This window comes from Pezoporus flaviventris, unplaced genomic scaffold (genome assembly GCF_033815535.1).
Source record: "Pezoporus flaviventris isolate CSIRO_AGI_PZ_B2104156 unplaced genomic scaffold, CSIRO_AGI_Pfla_v1 ptg000003l, whole genome shotgun sequence".
NCBI classification, from domain to species: Eukaryota; Metazoa; Chordata; class Aves; order Psittaciformes; family Psittacidae; genus Pezoporus; species Pezoporus flaviventris.
In genome coordinates, this window is record NW_026892551.1 from 131,425 (window position 1) to 154,462 (window position 23,038).

At 40.2% G+C, this 23,038-nt stretch overlaps 1 protein-coding gene across 1 annotated transcript in view; it reads right to left on the bottom strand.

Annotated features, from left to right (window-relative positions):
- Window positions 1-247: 247 nt before the first annotated feature.
- Window positions 248-23,038, bottom strand: part of GPC6 (glypican 6) — a 725,832-nt gene continuing 703,041 nt past the window's right edge. Inside the window, exons 7-9 of the mRNA XM_061445212.1 lie at window positions 15,578-15,714; window positions 6,539-6,714; window positions 248-6,135 (exon numbers count right to left, since the gene is read on the bottom strand). Coding sequence (XP_061301196.1) covers window positions 5,933-6,135; window positions 6,539-6,714; window positions 15,578-15,714 — 516 coding nt within the window. The 3' untranslated portion in view covers window positions 248-5,932. The remainder of the gene's footprint in view (window positions 6,136-6,538; window positions 6,715-15,577; window positions 15,715-23,038) is intronic.

Here is a 23,038-nt window from a genome sequence, read left to right on the forward strand (position 1 = left end):
TAGATTACACAGAAAGTTCACTGACAGTAGGTCGAAAGGAAGAGCAGGACACCTGAGAGGAGCACCACCTATACCTTGTGTGATTTTATTGTTAATCCCTCATGATCATATATCTGCTGTGTCTCACTGTGGAGTCACTGCTCCCTCACTTGTTCCTCAGTTGTCTCTCTAACCATTCTGGAAGAACGAACTCCACTGTTGACAAGGGACAACTTGAATGCCCAGAAGGCTCCTTGCTTCACAGAACTCTCTAAATGGCTAGCCTCTCACTCTGAAGAAGGCCAATTTCTTTCCAACTTCCCCAACACTTGAAACAGAAAGCTGTATCCTTCGGAGTTTTTTTTCAAGGAAGAAAATCATACTGATTTCTGTTTTAGAGGAAGTAGATTTGTCTTCCTTGGAAATTTGCTGTTAAAAGGTCTTCAGAGATACCGACAGATGGTACACCATATACCTAAGATAAATGGTTGCCATTCTGTACCTCTTTTTTGCTAATGATGAATGGATACTCTCTTTCCCTACTCCCTCTTAAGAAAAAAGACAACTTCTTTTGGTAACACAGCTGTTCTGAGTTTAATAAAACTACACCCCTGGATGCTGCCGTGTGCTTGAAGTATTAAGCCTCACAGAGGTGCCAGGATAAAGGAGGAAAAGGAAGAAGAAATTGTACCATAAGACAAAAGCCTTTCATGCATGTTACACTGTTAACTATCAATGCTCTGTAATTAAAAATAAAGATGAAATGAGAGCTGACTGAAATACCCATTTTCTTGAATTGCTTTGATTTAACTGTGTAGACTTTAAGCTGTGGAGAAACCTACTTGACTTTCTTCAGCTTCTGGACAGACCAGAGACCTTGGCTGTGGGAAAGCTGGGAAGAAAGACTGCAACTGCTTTGGAGCAAAGTTTAAAAACTTGCAGGTGAGGATGCTAATGTCACCTCTTCTATGGACAAAGTTTCTGTCAGAAAGAAATCAAATACAAAGAGATTCTGGAAAAAAAGGATTTACTTTTTTCTCACTAATTGTGGTCAAAATCCTTGTTAATGACAAAGCTTTCATTTGCTTTGTCACAGAGACATGATTTCACACAGGTGTAATGCACAAGTTTGTTACGTAATTGCATATGATTCATGATCAGAATTGTAAACTATGTAGTCAGTTTAATAAAAAAAGTAGTAAGTACTGTAAGTGAACACTTCATGTTATGTTGGCAAATTGCCTTCAGGCGATTGGTTATATTGGTCAGCAGATGTGAATAGCATAGCCTGCTGGGAAATGTTCGGATTGAATTAATTTGAGATCATCTCTCTTGATTGATGCTAGAATTTTACTTTATAAATCAGTTCTGAAGATCTTGGTTCTCCATGACATTTCCTATGTTGTTTAACATATGAGAAAATGGTTACTATCATGTTGTTTATCTTTCTATGTGCCCTATTACTATGATACTCAGGTCTTTATCATTGTTTTATCAAAAAGGGTCATAATTACACAAGTTGATGCAATTCTTGCAGTCCATGGGAATAGCTATAATCGAAACATTATCCCGTTCAGTGCATCACCTGCCCTAATTTTCTTGGAAGTAGTCATTGCTGCATCTATTATATTTTGACAACATTATCTCAGCCCCACAGGTAAGACTTAGCCTTTGCCTGTTTAATTTCACTTTGAAATTACAGTTTTTGCAGTTTTATGTAATATTCCGCTGTTGTTTATTCTTTCCCATCTAGCAAGTCTGAACATTTATGGGTTAATATAGTAAATATAGCTTTGTGGTCTTTGAAATGTGGATTTCTTCTTAACATCTGAAGCCTGTTCAGATATTTATTTCCATAATGCAATCTGCAGAAACCTGATTTTCCCAGCAGAATCACTCTATAATTTTCTGTATTCAGTTTTAATGGATTATCTCTGGAAGTAAATTAAAAACAAAAACCACAACTTGCTTCAGTGCTCTACTTTATTTTTCATGTTAAAGTAATAGAATTCTAGGTTAATAAGTATAGTTACATTTGATAATGATTCAGAGTTGATTAGTAAACTGAAGGCAACTGCTGCCTGCTGAGACGCTGCACATGCAGTCCACCTCCCAAGAACAGCTCTAGTTCACAGACATTTTGCATGGAAGCAAACTAGTTCACACATCTGTGGGAATCATTCTTCCTAAAAATCCCATAGAACTGAGATGATTTGTATGTCTGAGGCTCAGATTTTAGGAGTTTTCCATGGGCAGAGCTCTGCAATGCCTCTTAGGGAACTGTGATAGATCAGCCCTTACCCAGAACCTGAGACACATGTTCCTCTGCCCTTCCTCTTTAGCAGGAATATCTACCTTCTTCTTTTTTTATTTTTTTTTCTGATTATCTTTCTTGAAATGACAAAGTTTAGCCAGAGTTCAGGCAGTCTGCACTGCAATTACAGCGGTGTGTACTGAGTCATCAGAAGGAAAATTTGCAGTTCACTGAACCCTAAAAATCTGGGGATGATGCAAACACAATTCAGTTAATATTAAAATGGAAAACCTCACAGGGGTCTACAGCACTGGTTATTTTATTAATTGCATCTATTTTTTAATAGTGTCCACTTAAAAAGAATATATAATGTCAAGAAGCAGATTGCACACATAAAAGGTTTACACAATCGAAAGATTTTTTCTTAGGACTTAGGTACTCTTTCTTGAACAGATAATTGTCTTCTTTATCATTTATTCCTTTACCAGCTGCTAACAGAAGAGAAATATTTAAATTGTGGAACACCAAAAAATTACCTTAGAAGAAGAGTTACTGAATGCAAAGGATGTGCAAATAGAAATATTGGAAACCATGCAGATTCTCACATTTATGAACATGAATGCTTTTTCTTTTCTTTCCTTCATTCCCAAATTCATTTGCTCTGTAGATTTAATAGCTCTCTTAATCTCAGAAAAATGCAATGTATGAAGACAGTATTCAGCCTTTAGGGACTATTACTGAAATGTATGCCTAATACCTCATGCAAAGGCATCTTTCTCTCCTGACAAGATATCACCATGCATAGTAGGAAACTAAGAGGGGAAATAATATGGAAGACATAAATTTCTGGCAGATCACCCACGAGACAATCACGTTCCAGCAAAGATTGGTCTTGTTTATTGTTTCACCAGTAGTTTGTAACACGCAGTCCAAGCAAAGCAAGGCCCCTCATTCAAGCTCCCTGAGGGAAAACAGCCTTCATCAAACCCCCTAGTTTTTAGGTATCCCTCTTACTCCTTGCCCGCAAGTCCCTGAAGGCGCACAAGCAGCTGAGAGCACTGTGGATACCAGTTTGGCTGCACCAGCTGAAAACTGTCATTGGATCACCTAAATGTTGACTGAAGCTAACAGAGACCCTAGGAGTCCATCCAGGAGCTTCTTAACCAGCAGTGTAGAGCAAGTGCAACAGAGGACTTGCTTCAGAGGGCTTGGACTTTGTTACCTGTCGCTAAGCTTTCAGGCCCAGAATAATCAGAAGGAAATAGTATTTGCTGCCACTGAATACACACACAAGGTAATAAATCAAAATGACACTCAACTTCACCTGAAATAAGGTTGCTGAGGAGGAGAAGTGGAGAAAGGATGTGTATATGGATAGAAAGAGGTGGACCAGAGAAGAGTTTGAAAGGACTCTCCTTGAAGAAAGCTGCATGTGCAAGTTCAGGAAATTAAAATATCCTCTGCTTGGTACCTGCTCTACCAGGGCCAACAAAAAAAGGCTGTGAGAATTGCTTTAAACTCTGCTGTTTAACATCCTGAAGACATTAAATGCTGAATCACAAGATCTGCTCTAGAGGGAACCATCAGAGAAGGAGGAAGGACTGCCACGGCCTCTGTAAGATGCGTGAACTGAACACCCAGCCAGCAACTCCTGCACACTAGGCTGTGCCCAGAAGAATAGATCATTATACTTTAAAGTAAACAAGCAAATGGGAAAAAAAGGAATGGATACAAGTGGCTCAAAATCTATGGTTTTTTGCTATTAGACATAGTATCTAGACAGTCTGGAAATACTTTGTGGCAAAAGTGCTTCAATATACTTTATCCTAATGTGCTGTGTGTTTTCTATTTTAATTTCATGTCTAAATCGATAGCTAATTATAATCTGAGAAGAAAACAAGATTGCAATGGATATGATCTACCTGCTCTGCTGTTAAATTGTAATGTGGTTGGCTGGCTGTATAGTGTTACCACAATTTGTCTATGCCATTTACAGAGTCGCTATAAGAATCAGGAAATAAATTTCTAGCAAATCATTTCAACACCATGCAGGATTTTCCCAGAAGCCCTTTGTTTGTGGCTGATGGAAGGTTTTGATATCTAACTCTTGACACTCAGCTGTCCAGCTTCCATCCTGGGTCTTATGACCAGACGCAAATTATGGAAATGCTGTCCAGGACCATAGTTATTTACGCAATGATTATTAAAGCAATGTATCCTTGAAGAATCTGAGAGTATAACTGCCATCCAAATAACAACCATGTCCTTCTCTAGGCCTATCACACAAACACACATGTACCCCCCATATACACACATTATGAGAGAGTTTTTCTCTCTCATCCTGCAAGCCTGTTAATAAATGGACAACTGGATATGTAAAAAATTCTCTTCTTTGTTTTTCATGCTCACCAGTCATTAAAGGGTTACTTTTCAGAGCAGCACAAAAAAAGAAGAGCTGGTTGACCAAACATTTTTTTTTCTTACAAAGAGGTGTCAACCCTGAGCTTGTAATTAAGAAGTTAAAATCTGTGATTTATATATATTTATATATATAAAAATAGATGATCATACTAAGACTAAAAAAGTGAAAGAAATCTCCATGTCAGTACTATATATTTGTTCTGAAATTTTGTAGAAGAAATCCTTGTGACATTGAAATTAACTGATATGAAAGATGTAGTTGAGGTGTGAAACACACTATTGATCCCGTCACTGTTAGTCCACTGGAGAATATCTGTCTTGGTAGGATAATGAACATAGTAGCAGAAAGTCCTAATCAATGTCAGAACAGTGACAAAGAGAAGAGATTATTTTCTGTCCAAACCCTTGAGGGGAGGTTTGTCAGGAGCGTTGTTTAGCACTACCACCATGGCTGATGGTGAGCTAAGTGGAAAACTGTGCCAATTGTATAACATGGATAAATCCTAAAAGAAGCTAGTTTAAATCATGCTACTACTCAATTTTTTTACTGGGCATTAAGATTTAAATCCTAAACAACTGTAACATGATATTCTGAAGCTAGTGGAGTTACTATCATACTAAAAGATAAACTTATTTTTCAGCTTCTCTACCTTCATACCAATCTGATGTGGTTGGCAGATGGAGTGCAAGACATTCACCGCTGAGACATACTTTTATGTTGGAAAAAAAATCCAGACTTTCTTCTTAGAGCAATGATCGTTCTGATGACCTGAATCATCCTACAGAAGTTCTTAAAGGAAACCTGTCTGTCAGTGAAGAACGGTTGCTTTTTTTTTTTTTGTTTCTTTTTTTGTTTTGTTGATATGCTGTTGAAATGCAGCAGCCTTTAGTCAGGCCTGATTCAGAATGAAAACTGTTTTCTTGGTTTCTTCCCCCCTCTTTTTTCTCATTAGGGAAAACCACACACTGTAAGATCCTTTTTTACTTTTGCAGCATAAAAGGAAATGAAGCTCAGAAAGTCTGTAATAAAGGGTTGAGAAAGAATTCTCTCAAGAGTGGATAGAGTCTTCAGAGATATCTGAAAAAAGCAGGAAGAAGTTCAGTCTGGCACCTGGTACTCTTTGGGAAAACAAAAAAGGGAAGCAGGTTGCGGTACTGCTCTCTTCTTGTAGAAAACTGCAAGTGTTTGTGGCATGGTCCATTGTCCAAGAGTATAAGAAAAGAATAAAGTTGGCTGTTTCTGTAGCTAAAACACAGTTTCTGCGGCCAGATCCAGGATTATCTCCACTGTCTCTGTAGTACGAGACTGATGAAGATGACAAGCAATGTCTGCAGTGACCAGCCAGGCTGTGTGGCTGAAGCCTCCACCTCCCGCCTGTCGGAGTCAACTGGTGGTGCTTCAGTGGTGATGAAATCAAACTCGGTGGGACATATGTCATCTGTACAGCCGCTTCCGCTGCCTGAGCCGCTCGTTTCATCACCTGGCACAAAGGAACAAGGGAAACAACATGAGGGCCGTGGGTAACAGGGTTCATTCCTTTTCTCTGTTCCCGTTCCACCCTGTAGGGATGAGCACCTTGGAAATGGGAAAGTTTTGATGATGCTAACTTTCATTCGGTAAAGCATCCAAATGAAAGCCACCATGACTCAATTAGGTACTTAAGAGCTCTTCTGAAAAAGGAGTGGACTGCATTTGACATGCAGATAAGCAAGAGAAGCAAAAGAAACAAATATATAATTGTAATTTCATGGGACAGAATAATAATTTTTTTAATGTTCTCAACAGCGCAGAGCACAAAGACCAAAGAAAGCCATTGCAACAGAACCAATGTATAAATGTGTTCCAAAAATATGCTTATTTAATAACAGTTAATGGTTTCTTACTTGTATCCTGGAAGTTGACATCATTTCCATTATACGCGTTCTTCAGTTTGTTAGTCATGACACGTAAAGCCATGATTTGTTGTCGAATGAAGGTGTCTGGCCTTGTGATGTCCACATCTACTTCTGGATTGTTGATCTGGTTGGTCAAGCCATCATTCATAATCTCAGGCAAGTATCTATATAGCAGGATGAATGATAGTTGAAAATGCATTAAGTTTCAGAAATACAGCACTGCACAGTAAATACTGTGCTGAGCACTTTGATAATGATTATATAGTTCTTAAACAGATCCAGTGAAACCACTTCAAAACACGTTTTTTAATTTCACAGACTCTAAAGGATCTTTTTAGTACCTCAGCTGCATTGAGAGCAGAAAGAATTTAAGCTCTCTAACCTCCTAACCCTGCACATAGTCCACAGCAAAGGTACTGGCTCTGTGAACAACGGAAGAAGTTCAGCAGGCAGGAGTAAGTCACTGCATGTTCATTTCCTCTACCGATATGAACGGCTGCACACTAAATTAAGCATCTAACAATGCATTCTTCTGTTTTTATTTCTTTCTGCTTAAAAAAATATCAACTCCTTTGTTATATTTAGCATATTTGTTGTTCTGAGATAGTTTAGAAGGTTATCTTGAGGCATTATGACTCTCCTTGTTTAAAGAAAGCAATTATTTTTCTCGTTCAGGTCTCCCTTTTTTGACCATTTTGAACAACGTCTCCAGTCTGCATTGTGAATTTACCAAACTCCAGTATACTCTTTGATTTGGTCCTTATTCCTTGCCAATAGGTTGTACTTGCATCTTGCATGTGCTTTGTACATAACATATTAAAGGTATGGCATTTCCTATCTATCTACACATTTGAATTTTTTATTCAGGCTTTTAGCTTATCATTTCTTGATTACTGCATCATTCCCTTCTCTGACCTTGGCAAATGCAGTCTTAGGCTGCTCACAGGCATCAAGTGTGCATTTGCAGGTATCTCTCCCCTGCAAAAATCAGCCCATGCCTCCAATCATCCTGTGATAAAAGTCTTTATCATCTTTTGTTAAATACACACAATTTGTCTCCTGCTGCTCTTTGTCCTCAGGAAACTCTTCTTTTAAGCATCTGCAAAGCTACCTTTTTTCCTGCTTTGAATCGCTGTTAAAATCTATCTGTGCATTTTACAGCTGCTAGGCTGATAAAGGGCTGACATTATTTCTCTGAGCTGGCACGGTGTCCTGGGAAAAGACAGTATCAATGCTTCTGTGCTGTCTCTCATCTGTCTTTAAATACCTACTATCTTTGTCCTGTATTTAGACTGCAAAGGATTTGGGGCAGATCTACCCTTCCTTCATGTTCTTTATCAGGATATGATCTATTTTGTAATTAGTTTGCATACCAGGCTATCCCACTGATGTTTGTGGAACTCCTTGTGTGGGTATGTGCTCAGGCAGTAATGACAAGCACAGTTTAGCCTACTAACAGAAAACTATCACGATGCGTGGTACCAAATATAGTTTAAGAATATTTCACTTCACTCTCACTTGTGCCAGCCCAATTCTGTCAGTATTCAAATTTGGCATTAGTGCTAGTGTTATTCTCATATTGGCCTGGAAAATAAATATATCCCTTGAAAATAGCCATGATAGTAAGGGAGAGTAAAGGACTTTCTCTGCTGAAGTCATGGTTAAGGGAAAATAAGTTTTGTATTGTTTCTGGAGGTTCAAAAAGTGATGGCTTCGCTGCACCAGGGAAGGCTTTAGTCTTGCTGTAATAGGTCCTGGCTTTGCAAGATGAGACTCATTTGTCATCAGTGGCCTTTGAAAGCTTACATGAAAATAATCCTGGGGGAGTGTGAACATATAAGAACAAAACATGACTGCCAAAAATAGCCAGCCTCAAACTGCATGTCCCATTGTTTCATTAGTACCATAGCGAGAACTAACAATGCTGTAGGCATCTCATCCAGACTCTTGTGGTACAGGTTTAACTATGGTGAGAATACAGATCCGCCTCCCCTAGTACTGGGGAGTGCAGACCAGAGTGTTATGAATCACCAAAGATAGAAATTGGAAATAATTCTGCAGAGCTGCCTGGAGGCAGCAGGATGGAGACCTTGACATGCGGGGAAGCTCTGGGCTGCAAAGGAACAGTACCTGCATCTGTCACACGTCTCTACAAATGAAATGGCTGCTGCAGATAAATTACTCAGCCTAGAAATAAATCAATGGTATCAAGGTGGAGTTGATTAAAAAAGGTAAAAATGTAAGAATTGCCCTACTGGCTCAGAGAGGATGTCCATCTTGCCCAGTATCTTGTGTATGACAGTAGCCATAGCTGTTAGCAGCCAGAAGTGATTAGAAATCACTGAGTGTTCATGTGGACTGCTTTCCTTGTTTATGAAGGGTTAGCTGCTCTTTACTGCAATCCATACATGAAAAACTATGGCTAGCTCTGAACAGAAGTTCAGAGACTTTCTTTGACTGATTTATGTTTGATTTCATCCTGTCTTATCATCAATAATAAAAAATAATGTACTGACTTCTTAGTGAGCTTTTTATATGGAGACAATATGAGTTAGTTTGGAGATTTAAAACAATTAGAGAGTGCTGTAGTGTGTGCTTTTTACTGAGGGTCATATTCTGCACTGCCATCAGTGTGGATCACAGTGTCCTTCTGAAGACCATCTAACTTTAATTGGACTACCCCATCAGTTGTAGGAAGTGATCCATTCAGACTGTCACACCCCCTGCAGTATCCGCCTCAGGATCTGGTGATCCCCAAAGCATTCCTGGCATGGAAGGAGAATGGTCCAGTGATTCTCACATAGGTGTTCAAAGGAACCATACTGGATGTGATTCAAAAGAAATCCATTACCTTATGACTGCCTAAAGGTTAGGTGGATACTTAAATTCCCAGGTGAATGAGCCTCTTGGCACTTAGAGTATAAAAGCAAAAGAATTTGAGAGGCTGAAGATTCTTCTTTAGGTTTATGCAGGTACCAAAACCTGTATGTCTAAATGTGTCTGCATATGAGCAGAGTCCCACTCTCGTCAGATCCAGTGAACACAAGATCTAGCCAAACCTAGTCAGGAGTTCATTTGTCAGTGGAGTGGGGACAGCTGTGGGAGTCCCACATGCCTTTGGCCAGATGACTCCTCATTAGATTTCACCTGCTGGGATTTAGTTGCACAAACATAGACATATGGTGTCATTTGAATGCTTTCAGTTATTCCACCTCTTCTCATTACTAGCCCTGAAAGGTGCAGCTTTCTGCATCATATCTCTAGGCTTGAAGGGACGGTCTTGGGCATTTGGGGCATCTAAAATTGTATTAGGTATCTTTAGGCAGCTGAATGGGGTCTTGAGTGCCACTTTAGCTACCAGGGTGTATGCTGCTTGGTGTCCTGCTGCCACTCCAGTAGGGTTTAAACATCCCATAGGTCCAGTGTCTTATTTTTCAGTTCCATGAAGGTGTCTTGACTATTTAGACCATCTCACATAGCAGTAGATAAATGTGTTTAGGCAGTGGAAAACTGCCTCCTTGACAACACTGACGGGATATTTGGGCTTTCTTCAGGCACACTGACACTGGCGATTATTAAAATACTCAAGCAGTTCTAGCCTAGCCTCTGGTCCAGATGGGAGGTAGTGTCCTGTGTCATATTCACCTCAGACATGCTGGAGAGTCTGAAATGACACTATTCTTACTTGAGCAACACAAATGACTCCTTGTCTCACCAGTATTTAAGTGCATGAATTTACATATCTGAATGTGAAGCTGGATTCTGTCCTCACCACTAAACTAGTTCACCTGCTCCTTCAGTGGGGAAAAAAGGCAGAAAAGCCAATATTGTATGTAAGTATTTTGAATTGTTTTCCTTTCTTTAAAGGACTGGTAAAGATATGGGAACATGCAGCCCAAGGTGTTCTGTGAGCGACAGCCTCTGAGACCCAGCCAGCACATGTTTTGACAAAAGCATTTGATGTGTGTGGGGTAGGGTTAAGTCACACTGATTGGAAGCCGTGTCTTGGGACCAGCTTTTGACAGAAGATTTGTTGCTGGCTGGGAAAAGTTGTTGGACACATCTGCTTTTGCTGCAGTTCTGTAAGAGGAGACACCCCTGTGAATTTTAAGTTTTCCTGCTGCTTCTGCTCGTGTTAATGATCTCTTTGTAGGCCTGGCCATTACAAGAACTGTATGCCCATTATAAACGAAGTGCCAGCCTGAATCAGTGTCTGCTATTTGCATTATCCTAGCAAAAAAATCAAAAAACCCCTAGCTTTCTTTCTTAGCCCTCTGAGTATAGAGAAGCTGAACAATAGTGTTTTCTGCTGCTTGCTCCTTGCTCAGTTGTCAGATTTTAGTGTAATTCACATTGTTTTCTAAAATATTAATGCTTTCTGTTTCTCTTTGCCTTTCCATAGTTCTTGCTTGTCTCAGCAGACACAACAAAGAAGTTCTTTTGGCACATCATAGCCAAGTACCACAAAGCCTATTTAAAACCTTTTTCTTTTTTAATATCCAGCTAATGTTGCAGGGTGTGTGCTTCCTTTTCAAGTCTAAAAATGACTGATGAATCAGGTCACTTACATAAAGGCTGTAGATAACCCTCTCCCCTGCAAAAAAACCCAACCCAAAACCAGAGAAGAAATCTTTTGTTTTTAAAAGACATCTGCCTCAAAGGCAGCATTCTTCATACTGTTCTGCCACAGCAACTGCTTGCAGTTCAACTGCAGCATTGCACTTAGGCAGCACTGGAGTTTTTACAGGTGCACAGAATTGTAGGCAATAGAGTTCAATATACAGCATAGGCTTACTCGGGCTGGGAGGGGGGTAGGCAGCCACATCTGGTCCAGAAAGATAAGTGCAGTGGAAAATTGGCTTGTTTGGCTAACTAGACCACCCGACCCACTTCTGTTTGCTCAGGAGGTAGTCCCCATAGGATATTTTCAGGTTTTTTTTTTTTTCCTCCATCTTGGAGAAAAGCTTGAGGAGACACAAGGGAGAAAATGGTTCATCTGCCAGTTTGCTGGAAGGAAGAAGATGTAAAAATAAGCTAGAGCCATCAATTAAGAACTGACAGTTCTTACACTTACCAAGAAGTGGTTTATCCACACTTTTGCTAGTGGTGCTAAATGGTTATCTTTGCCTACTTCCTTGTAAACGACATCCAACTGATTCTCACTGCAAGCCTTGCTGGCCAGTAACAAGCAACTTTTCCAGAGCAGCCACTGATCTGTTGGGTCTTTCTTCCCACCTGAACCTCACCAGGATTTAAAGGTTCTCTGCCAGGGAAGTAGGCACTCCCCTATATGTGAGAGCGAAAAAGAAAATTTCAGGCCACCTGAGACTATTCTGTGCTCATTTTGGTGAAATACCTTGTAGTTTTGAGCTAGACTTTGAAAATTTCAGTGTTAAATTTTCCTTGTATTCCTCACCTTTCTCTATTTTTTTAATTTGTTTATAATTGCTGTCTGTCTCATATATAATTCCATTTCTTCTTCTTTGTACTTGAAGGAGTAATAGGTTCCTTATGGAATAGAATGCAGGTCTCATCTCTTCCATAGATTAACAGACTTCCAGAGATAAGACATGTTAATGAATCTATAGTCCCGGTGAGCATGAGCACCAGGTTAATAGTGCATGAACACAGTCTCTCGGATTGATTGAAAAGAGTTGGCTGAGTTAGCTGGAACAATTTGAGGTTCTTCTCCTGAGCAGAGTGGTTGCAGATTTGGTTACTGTTCTCACTTTAGTAATAGTCACTCATTCAAGGGCTAATACCTTGTATCTGGTTCAAGTCCTAAAGCCTGATTTCCATCATTCTTGGGAAAATTCCTTAATTCCTGGTGAATGTCTATTAGTGAAGAGGTTATCAGCTGTTGTTAAGAGTTTATCCATGTATAGGGAAGGAGCTAAACTTTTAAGGTCTGATATTAATGATGGCTTTTAGATTCTAAATATCTGTAAAAAATCTGTCTTTGTACATCTGGCAGAAGACATTAATTCTTTAAACATAAAATTATGTGCTTTCGTGAATACAGATATGATGGCAAGTTCTGTTGGGTGTTTCTCTAAAAGACATTTTGTCTTAAGCAGCTGTTACTTTTTTATGTGGCCTCTTCACAAAAAAACCCCAGATTTATCCAGCTAATAAATGTTCTCCCATTTCCACAGCACTTCTACCTGACGTGACCTGATTAAAACCAGTCTTCATACAGGATCAGCAATGAGCCAAGTGCACCCTTCGAGAACACCTTCCAGAGAATGGATGGCTCTGTTACCCTATGATTATTTCCAAATTGGTGACCTTCATTTGGCAACCTGTTGTCACTGTAAATTAATCACGGCAGCAAAGTGGTATCTGGGGAGTGTAAATAACCACAAGTGACCTTGGTGTAATGACTCTCTCGGGAGAAAGGCTAGCTTTCATTTTCTGTGACCTCAGGTTTGTAACTCTTTTCCTCTGTTAAAAGCAGCATCAAAAGGTGATATGTAAAATGAAACATGAAGCATACTGCCTATGTGGCAACTCGGTTTCTAATTCCTTATACCACCACAGGATCTGATCAAAATCCAGCAACAATCTCCTTTCCCAACAGTAGCCAACACCACGTTGTCTTCTTACTTGTGGTATTAATGTCTAGGAAAAGAGGGGATGGTTAAATTTCATATTTTCTACGATGGGCTTTTGTCATATTCCCTGAAATTCAAAATGCAGCTCCTCATATAGCACAAAGGTGCTTATGAGATGTGACACAGTGGACACGATTAGATATAGCATATTGGCCAGATTTTTGCCACCCTTGCTCTTGTGAACTAGTGTTTGTTACCAGATACTAATCAATATAATGAAAAGAATACTAATGGTTTTTCTTTATGCTACACTGAATGTCCTTGTTCACCAGCCAAGAGGTGATTTTACATCTAAAGCAAGTTACTTTCAATAATATTTTCAATAGTATTTTCAGTATTAGTTCATATATATGGCATGGTATTCTATGTATCTTCTGATTTATTACTGTTCTCTCTACTTGAAGAATTAATTGAATTCTGTTATTAAGACTATGACTATACATTGATTCTGTGAATGCATGTGAAATAGAAACTGGACAGTGGTGGAGTGGCTGGGCTGGCTGAAAACACGTTTTCAAGTGATGCTTTGAAGCTGTGTTTCCACATCCAGTGAAATGTCTATGTTAATCAAGGAGATTATCAGCAGAGGATACATTTTCTTAGTGGCTCCAGAACATTAATCTGAGAAGACATCATGAAAATAACCAGGCTTCTCATGAGATAAATACTGCAAAAGGAGCATGAAAAACTACATGCAACTCCGTAACTCCTAACAAATGTGAAAGTTGTGCCAGACTCTTCAGTGCTGGGGAAGAAGAGAGCTGAAAAGTATCAGCCAGACGTGGTACAGACATTAGCGCTGGTCATAGAAACCAACAGGGGTATTTGCAGGTTAGACTGCTCTTTTGTAGAAAGCATATATCTCTTATTAATGCGTGCACCCTGATGTGACTCATGGCATCCAGCTAGGAAGCCTGGAAATTTTGTTTAACTGCTGCAGCACACTGGCCTGGGGTCATATCTTACAAAGCCCGCCAACAAAAAGAGGTGTAATAGAGGAAGATAAAACCAGGTTTTTATTTCTATCTTCACATTGTTCCTTTGTGATGAGTCCTGTAACAGCCAGATGCTCCTCCTAGCTGTCTTTCTCAGAGTCCCCAGGGGCTTTCCCTGGATCTGAGACTTGCGAACCGAGCAGTGACTCGTGCCTTTGGACAGACTTGTTCGTGTGCATGTGAAAGTGGGTTTAAATGGGCTAGCAGCATCCCAAACATCCCTCTATTCTCATCTGTAAAATGAATTCTTTTGAGCATTATGTAGTAAGGCTAGGAAAAAGGGTGTGCATTCAGTGCAAAACCTCCCCCTGTAAAGTGTGCTCCTTATAAAAATGATTAGATTGTGGGGTGGGTGCAGTCTATCTATATATCTGTCCATCCACCCATCCATGCAAAATGTTGCTTTACTTTTATTGAGTTTTTATAAATGTGCTTGTCTCACTCTCCCCCCCTCCCCTACCTTTTTTTTTATTTTTTAATTTTTTTTTGTTTTCCCCTTGGTTTTGAAGGATTTTTTGTTCTGGATTCATATCTATCATCAGGTAAAAGGGAAATAAAGCTTCCCGTCCCCGAGTGCCAAGAAATATCACTGCTCTCCCGATTCAGTGCTCACCAGACACTCAAACGTCTCCACTCCTCTTGTCTCTCCAAAACCAGGCTACCACTGCAGACCTGAAGCCTGACTGCCCCGGAATGGTCCTTGAATCAGCTCCTTCCCCTCTCAGAAGGGATAATCAGATCCTTTCCTTTGTCAGTTGATGAATCCACACTGGGACCTTTGGAGACACCTGCTCACCTGCCAGCTCCAGCACAGCCACAGCCAGAGCCAAAGAAACTTCACAGAAAACTCATCACAAACAAGTGTGGATGACCACAGAATCTCTGATCAAGTAACATAAGGTCAAACCTTCTACAAAAGTAGAAGCATTGCATTTATTCTCTGCTGGGTATTTTTCAGGTTTTTCTTATTTTTTTTCCCCAGCAAGTAGCTCTAAGCTTTGCCAGCCAATCACAAATAGAGCCAAAATTCCAATTTCTGTTTCATCCCAGTATGATATCCCGAGAGTACAATTGCTTCACAAGCTGTCAGTCCCAACACAGAGATGCCAAATGGAGCTAAAGAGCTCTTTGAAATCTCAGTATAAATTATCCTTTTGGAGCTGAACCAATGCACATTTTCTGTGTTCACACGCTGACACACTGTGCACATTTACCCTGACTCACGCTGTGCACATTTACCCTGGCTTTAATGGCACTTTGACAATACGTAATCTCAGCTACAAGCTGCAAGTGGACAATTGTTCTCCCCATTTCTTTTCCACTCTTACAGAGATTTTTGTGAAATACTCTTAGTTTCATGGTTGCTTCAGGCCAAATGGGGAATTGGACTGAGTGTGGTGGAGAGGCGTCCACCTCACCTTGCCTTGGTGTGGCCGTTCCAGCAGTCCTCCTCGATTGATGGACCGGCGGTCACTTGCTCATCCTTGCAGATTGTGTAGGGTAATGTTGACCAGAACTTTTTGGAGAGCTTTAGCTTTTCTTTAATATCTGTTACCTAATTAAGAGATGAGAGAGAAAACAGATTAAAAACATTAGCCATGTTAATTATCATGTCCAATAGTAGGTTGTTTAATTCCATAATGGTGATGATGTTGAAGGTTAAAAGGGCTGAAGGTGCTAAAACTTAGATTCCTGTATTTACAAGCAAGGCACTCAGCATTTGGGTTCAGAGAGTACAAATAATCAAGGTCACCTTTTTCCACAGGCAAGATATTAATAAAAGTGTGTTACATCTTGCTCTTTCTAGTCTCCATTTGTCTAAGGTTTTCTAAATATATATTTTTCTAAGAACTCATACGCCTTGCAGTCTGCTGAATGTAAATTCAGTTAAACAGTGTACATCAGATAAAATGTTTCACCCCCCAACTTGGTCATGTCTTAGATAAATATTATATTTAGAGCTCCATGCACAGGTTCTAAAAAAATGGTGCAGTGCTGAGCTGATGTTGAACTGATTTAAGACACAGGCTGAATACATTGCAGTACATTTGGATCTCAGTAACAGCAGGAAGTTTGTGTATATACATGCATGCAGAGACTATATCCATCTTTGAGGTTAGGAGTAGAGAGATATCTGCAGCTGGATACGGAATCCACATTCAAGAAACATTGGGGCAGTATCAAAGCAGTTTCTTTATATCATAAATTCCTTGAACAATAATTTAATTTGTCATGATTCAGGCAGCAAGCAGGAACAAACTGATTTTGAAGCATCAACTTACTAAATAAATGCTCTGGCTAAAATGTTATCAGTTCTTGCTTTGCATTTGGTATACCAGAGTGCAAAACCCTACAAGAATAGATAGAAAACACAAGAAAGGACAGACTACAAAGGATGAATAGTGCCACTGTTGTTCTTATGGAAACAGATGCATTTCACATTAAGTTGTAATAGGATTTAGGGGAGCTTGTTGAATAGCTTTTAAAGGAAATCGCTGAACTTTATTCTTAAAAAAAAAACCCAGAAATAAAAGCTTTCCATTCTTCCATTCAGTTCTGAGACTGGCTTTTAGGTTGTTGAGGCATAATATTGTACTTGGCTGTTTATCTCTTTTATCTTTTGTTCTGAAGACATGATAGCTCTCTGAGCAAATGGCCCACGCTGCTTTGCCATGTTTAAACTCTGTGGAACAGTCACTTTATAACCTAGGAGATAGAAACAGCCAGAGATATTATTTCAGAAGCACTGTCTGTGTTTTCATCTGTAAGAAATAAGTAGGACAGTATTTGGCTGCATGGGTTGTTCACAGTGTTTCTTGTCATGACCGACACCTTATAAATCTCTGTGCCCCTTGCCAAGCCTTTGTTGCTTTGTTTTCATATGAGATACTAGCAGCATTTGCAAGCCTTTAAAGTCTCAGTAGGGGAGCCCTGTCAAGGCAAAAATAAAATTCCAGTTGACAGACCATGGACAAGCCTTCAGCACAAGTGGGGATGGTCTCAGGATGCCTGTTCTTTCTGATGTCTTTGGTCCACAGGACTAGGGACTTTGGGCAGACAGCAAGCCCTCTTCTTCTCCTTCTGCTCATGCTGAGGGTAAAAACCCCTAGGTCCCTACTGGTACAACCAACCAGCACGAGAAACACAGTTAATCTGTGTGGTGTTCATGAAGAGGTGTGTAAACTCCTGTTATACCAGAAAATCAGAAATTGTGTGCAAGATGTAGGAAGGAGAGTTTACAGGGAGGAAGGTCTATTCATATAAGTTTGGGGAACACAAGAGTCAAAGGGACAGATCTTCTCACTTATTACTTTTGCCTGGCTAACTACACAAGCAATCTGACTGATCAACGTTGAGCCATTAGTTTTCAGAGCAGTAACTTTGCTGTTAGCTGGCAGTTAATTTAAGCTATTCAAAACTCAGATGTTCAGAGTTATATTCAGATTTCTACCATAATCAAATCAAGAATTGGTGCTTTAGGACCTGCAGACTTCTGTTTTGAACCACAGTGAGTTAACATACATTGGAAAATGGTTTTCCCCCTGGCCCTTGTAAGGGCTGCAATATGAAGTACAAACCTTGTATTTTCATAGAGGTCAGCAAAAGAATGGAGGTTCTCACAGCTCACATGCTGCACATGGTCTCCAGGTACTCCCTGAAAATCAGAATGAAGTCTCCCATTCCCCCGTCACTTCTGAAGTTATTAAATGATGTTTACATACTCTGCATGTGTACTGCATACAGACAACAATTCATTAAATTTCCTAACAATAACTATGGGGTTTTTTGTTTGTTGTTGTATTACAGAAGTACACCCGGTAAAGGTCTTACTTTATCCAGGATTGTTGGTAAAAGACAGCTAATTAAATTCCACAGACATCCCCCTGAGGTGTCATTTCCATTTTAGAGCCTGGGGGAAAGGGAGACATTTACATGAGTCACAAAATGCAGCAATAGCAAAAGTGAATGCAGTTTAGGGAAAGGTTACCATTTGCAGCCCTCTATATATCCTGCCAATTCTGGTGCATTCTAACACTTTTTTTCCCTCAAATGTTTCCCTTCACAGCTATTCCCACCTCCCCACTCCATTATTTCCCCACTGAGCTTTAAACAACTTGTGGACTCATCCTGTGAAGTCTTGCTCTTTCCCAGTGTGTGACTGGATCTCTGTTAACCCTCTCAGCTTTTGGTAGTGGAGTTTACACATCTACCTACACAGTTCCTTGAACTTCACCTTGAAACTGGTGTTCTGGAAGTGCAGTGTGGTTTCTGATGGCCTTGAAAGAGGAATTACGTGCACTGATTGCTTCACCTCCTCTTTCAGGATGTAGCCTGATGGCCACGTTCACTTCTGCATGATGAATGTATGGGCAGGCAATGACTTTGGAGTACTTCTAATGCAACTTTAGATGCAGAATAGAATTAGGCAATGTAATGCCTGCCATCACATGTAAAACTTTTCCCTGTGGGTTTTGGTGGCTTCAGTTTGGGATGTCCTCAAGCATGACCACAGAAAGTCTCTTATTAGTCCCCATGGTTATACATGTTCCTTTACATATCACTTTGCTCACCACCAGCACTTAAAAAATATGTAACAGATGTACAGTCCCTCGAAAATGAGATAAAAGCCACTAAAGGATTCTGTTAACATTGCTTGCTTGTGATTTATGATGTCAGGCTACTGTATTCCCCTAGTGACCTGTGGCCTTGTAAATGATTCCTTGGTATTTCGTATTCTTTGAATTAAAGATTAACTTTCAAGCTCAGTTAGACTTCTGTGGAAGCATTCAAACATGACACATACGCAATTTTGGTATTTTACATACTTTCTTTCCACTTTCTCTATCAGAGATTTATTTGGATTAAGACAGCTGGATTTCTCGGCCTGTACTTAGCCTGACTTTCCTTAGTTATCTTCCTGAAATAGCCCTGATATTATACTGAACTCTTTTTTCAGCTACTTTGAAAGTACTAAATTTGTTCTGCATTGCAATACTTTCTAATGAGAAGAAGGATATAGCAAGAGCCATGCAAAGAGTTAAATTTTTAATTTAATGGGGGGAATATATAGAAATGGATATTAGAATACCCTGGCCTTCATCTAGAATTGCTAACAGAGGAAAGCTATTATTGTGTAGGTGAGAAAAGTTAAATATTTGCATCATTTCCAAAGAGAAATTCATAGCCAGAGTTACGGAAATTGTATCGTTACGTGTCATACATAGAGAAATTCAGTTAATTTCTTATTCCGGACACTGACTTCTTATGAGACCAAGTCACTCATGTATGTCATGCAATTCCTCAGCAGAACTTGGCACAGCACCCATGAACTCAGTTCTAGTCCTAACAGCATGGGAACGGTTTTAAGCAGGTAAATAAAGCTGACCAACATTTCTGTGTTATTTACTCACCTTGCATTCCAAAGTAATGAAGCAAGCTAAAAAGCAAGCCCATCATTTTAGCAGGAATCAGACCTTAGCATTCTTTGTTTTATATTCAGGACATCTGGATAAATGGAAAGACTCACCAGGATAGTTTAAAAAAGCATTGAAAATACCACGCAAAACTAAAAGTGAGATGACTGCATTTTCTAAGGCATGGAAGATCCCAGAAAGACACTTGCTTGTGAAGCGGGCAGCCAAATTTTTTAGGGCCCCCACCTTTAAAATTTGCTTTTTTTGCCCCCATTGTTTCTGAGCACACATTATCCTGCTGCTGAAGAAGTGTGTTTCCACTGGAAACTAAACTTCAGTGTCACGTATTCTTTTGCCCTTTAAGTCACAAGGCAACACTTAACTAATGCCACTTCTTCATGCTACATTATTTCCAGGTGAAAAAACAGGCAGTTTTCTACTGCCTGCTGCTTGCTTTCCTCTAGACATGTCTAACATACCCAGCCACATACCCAACACCCTTGCAGTCTTTATTAAAATGATGTAGACCTTGCATAGATGGGCATCTGGATAGCACATCTAAGGATACGGCGCTTCATCACTTGAGCTACCAGTGGGATCATGAAGAGCATGCTAGGGAGGGAGATTTTTGTTATGCTGTACTAGCAGAAAATTGTGCTGGACTTTCATACATCAGTCAGTATTTATGTCCATTAGGGATTTAATTCAAAAGCATTCTAAGGCTAATGGCCAACAATTTGTTTAAAAGGAGTAAGTCAGCAAGCATATTTTATATACTGTTTCTAACTGGTCATTATGTTTATGCCTCTGCTCCACATGGGTGTCATAGGGCAAGAATCATATGTCCCAAGCAGGTTAGTATAGGACAGTTGGGCATTTTAATTGCCAAACAGTTTTCCTTATAAACTGAGCTTAATAAATTACTTGGACCTCTAAGTTCTAGGGGCTGCCCCTTGAGAAAGATGCATCTCCTGTATGTCCTGTTTTACATCTGCCATCTTTATACAGATGTCTCAGAGGGACTAGGCACTTATGTATAAACAGCTGAACTGGGCTTCCTCTGTATCACCCAGGTATTTGAATGTAGATAAGGAGGACCTCTCTCTTCGAGCTTTTTTAAAAGGCACCTTCATTTCTCCACTGATTAGATACAGGGAGTTTAATATGCTTTTTGTTTAGATATTTTTGTTTAGAACAGATGCCCAAAATTTTGATGCACATTAGCTACCTCAGCGAGGGCTACCGGCTTCTATTCAGAGTGATTAAAAGCAGAACTTTATTTGCTCTGTATGGAGATTATGTCTTCATACATTACACATTTCCCCACTCTCTCACAAAATAAATGTAAATGCCAAGCAGCTGCTGAACCACCACATGCTCGACCACGGATTATTTTTCAGCCTTTTAAAAAATGAAGTGCGTATGGGCACAGATTCGGCAGGATTTGAGCATCGCATCACCCCAGGTGCAGGGAAGCAGCCTGGATCTGGGGGGGGGGGGGGGGGGGTGGTGTCCTCAAGATGGCAGTGTTGCTCAGCCTTTGTGCTGCTGCCAGCCTCTCCCCAGTGCACATCTACAGGGTTTCCCAGAGAATGAGACCGTAGATTGTTCTGCTGAATATAAAACTGACAACCCTGTTATTTTAAACTCGAAAGTGACAGGCTGTTATTTTAATGAGGTCTGCCAGTGCCAAGGTTAACCAAAGCTTTATTTTCCCTACGAAACGTTAAGGCTGTGGTTCTAAAAAGGGGGCTGTGAAATTTTAAGGTTATTGACACTTTCTCAGATCCGAGAAGTTCTGAGAATTTCACCTGGACCTTCTTGCACCACAAATGCTTCTTGCTTTTCCCCCTTTTTTATTTATTTATTTTTAATTCGACTTTGTGACTTTAAATGGTCCGGAGCTCTACCGATAACTGCCAGCTCGTGATTCACATTTCTGAGCAGAAAGGCAGATGACAGACTTCTAATCACGAACTAATGCTGAATCCCAGTTCTAAAGCACAAATGGATACTTGAGTGATTTGCAAAATAAAACAAATGAGCTAGGAGACTGTCCAAAGCAAGACTTTTCTCACTGGAGTATTTTAAAGTGAAATGAAATCATTTTTTGCTGTCGCTGTCTCTAAGTGCTATCCATGTTTTTGACAAGAAAAAGTTAAAGCTCCCATTAAAAAAGAGGAGATTTATGCTAGACATGAGGAAAAAATGTTTTACAGTGAGGGTGGTAAAACATTGGCAGAGGTTGCCCAGAGAGGTGGTAGATGCACCATCCCTGGAGACATTCAAGGCCAGCCTGGATGTGGTTCTGGGCAACCTGGTCTAGTTGAAGATGTCCCTGCTCATTGCAGGGGCTAGGATCAGATGGTCTTTGGAGGTCCCCTCCAACCCAAACTATTCTATGATTCTATAATTCAATGATTCTGTGATTCTAAAGAATGACTAGTAGCCCTACTGAATTCTCAGACTAACAGATAGTAACTTTGGAGAGTTAGGGTGAGTTCAGTTCCCATACTCATAGCACTACACTATGTATCTACATTCACAGTATAGTTGACAGCAACCTGGCACTTACTCAGTTAAGTTTCTAGTGCCATTTGAGATGCCTGCGGTGATCTGGGCAAGTCTCCTTGAAGTTACGTGTGATCACCCCATATGCAGTTGTGGATGACCTAGTTGCATTTTGTTTCATTCAGCTTTGAGCTGAAGCAGGCATTTTAAAGCAATACAGTTTGCCTATTGCATGTTTTTTGGGAAAATAGTTTACAGGTCTGCATGAATGCTCGCAGAAGTCTCCCTGCCATCTGTGGCCTGGAAATGCTTTGTACCACACAGTATGCTAGCTGGCTCCAGGGACAGGTGCCATTGCCTGTATAAGGGGCTAGACTGTCACTGCTCAGAGCTGACAGCCCCATGCTCAGAAATAATGTAAGCAAAGTGATCGGGTGCCTTATGGCACTGCTACCTTTCTGTGTCTTAACCTGGATACCCTGCCTCCAGCAGTCTCCACGGCTCTGCAGAGAGCTTAACACTGCCTCACATCATCACAAAAACATGGAATAGTTTTTTTTAATAAAACCACGGACATTATTGCTTACAGGCAGGTAGAGCCTGACACAAAACTCTTTCCACATTCAGCCTTCATTTTGGCTGGGGAGAGAGGAAGGAGGGGGTTTGTGAAATGGTGGAGCAATCTGGGCTAAACTTCTACTCCATTTACCCTCACCTTTGCTCTTGGCTTGATTTGCACAGTCTTAAGCCTCTGTAAGTAGGTATGTAAGTAGGTATGCAACTTCACTGCACTTGGCTCCCCAGTAAATAAAAACATTGCTTTGGGAAAGTGGAAGCTACTGGAAACTTCAATGCCTTGAAATGGACCTCTGCAGCAAATTGAAGCAGCTTTCCCCTTTTCTGTAATACCTGGGAGCAGCGCTAAAAAGCTGGTCTATAAATCTGCTTCAAGCA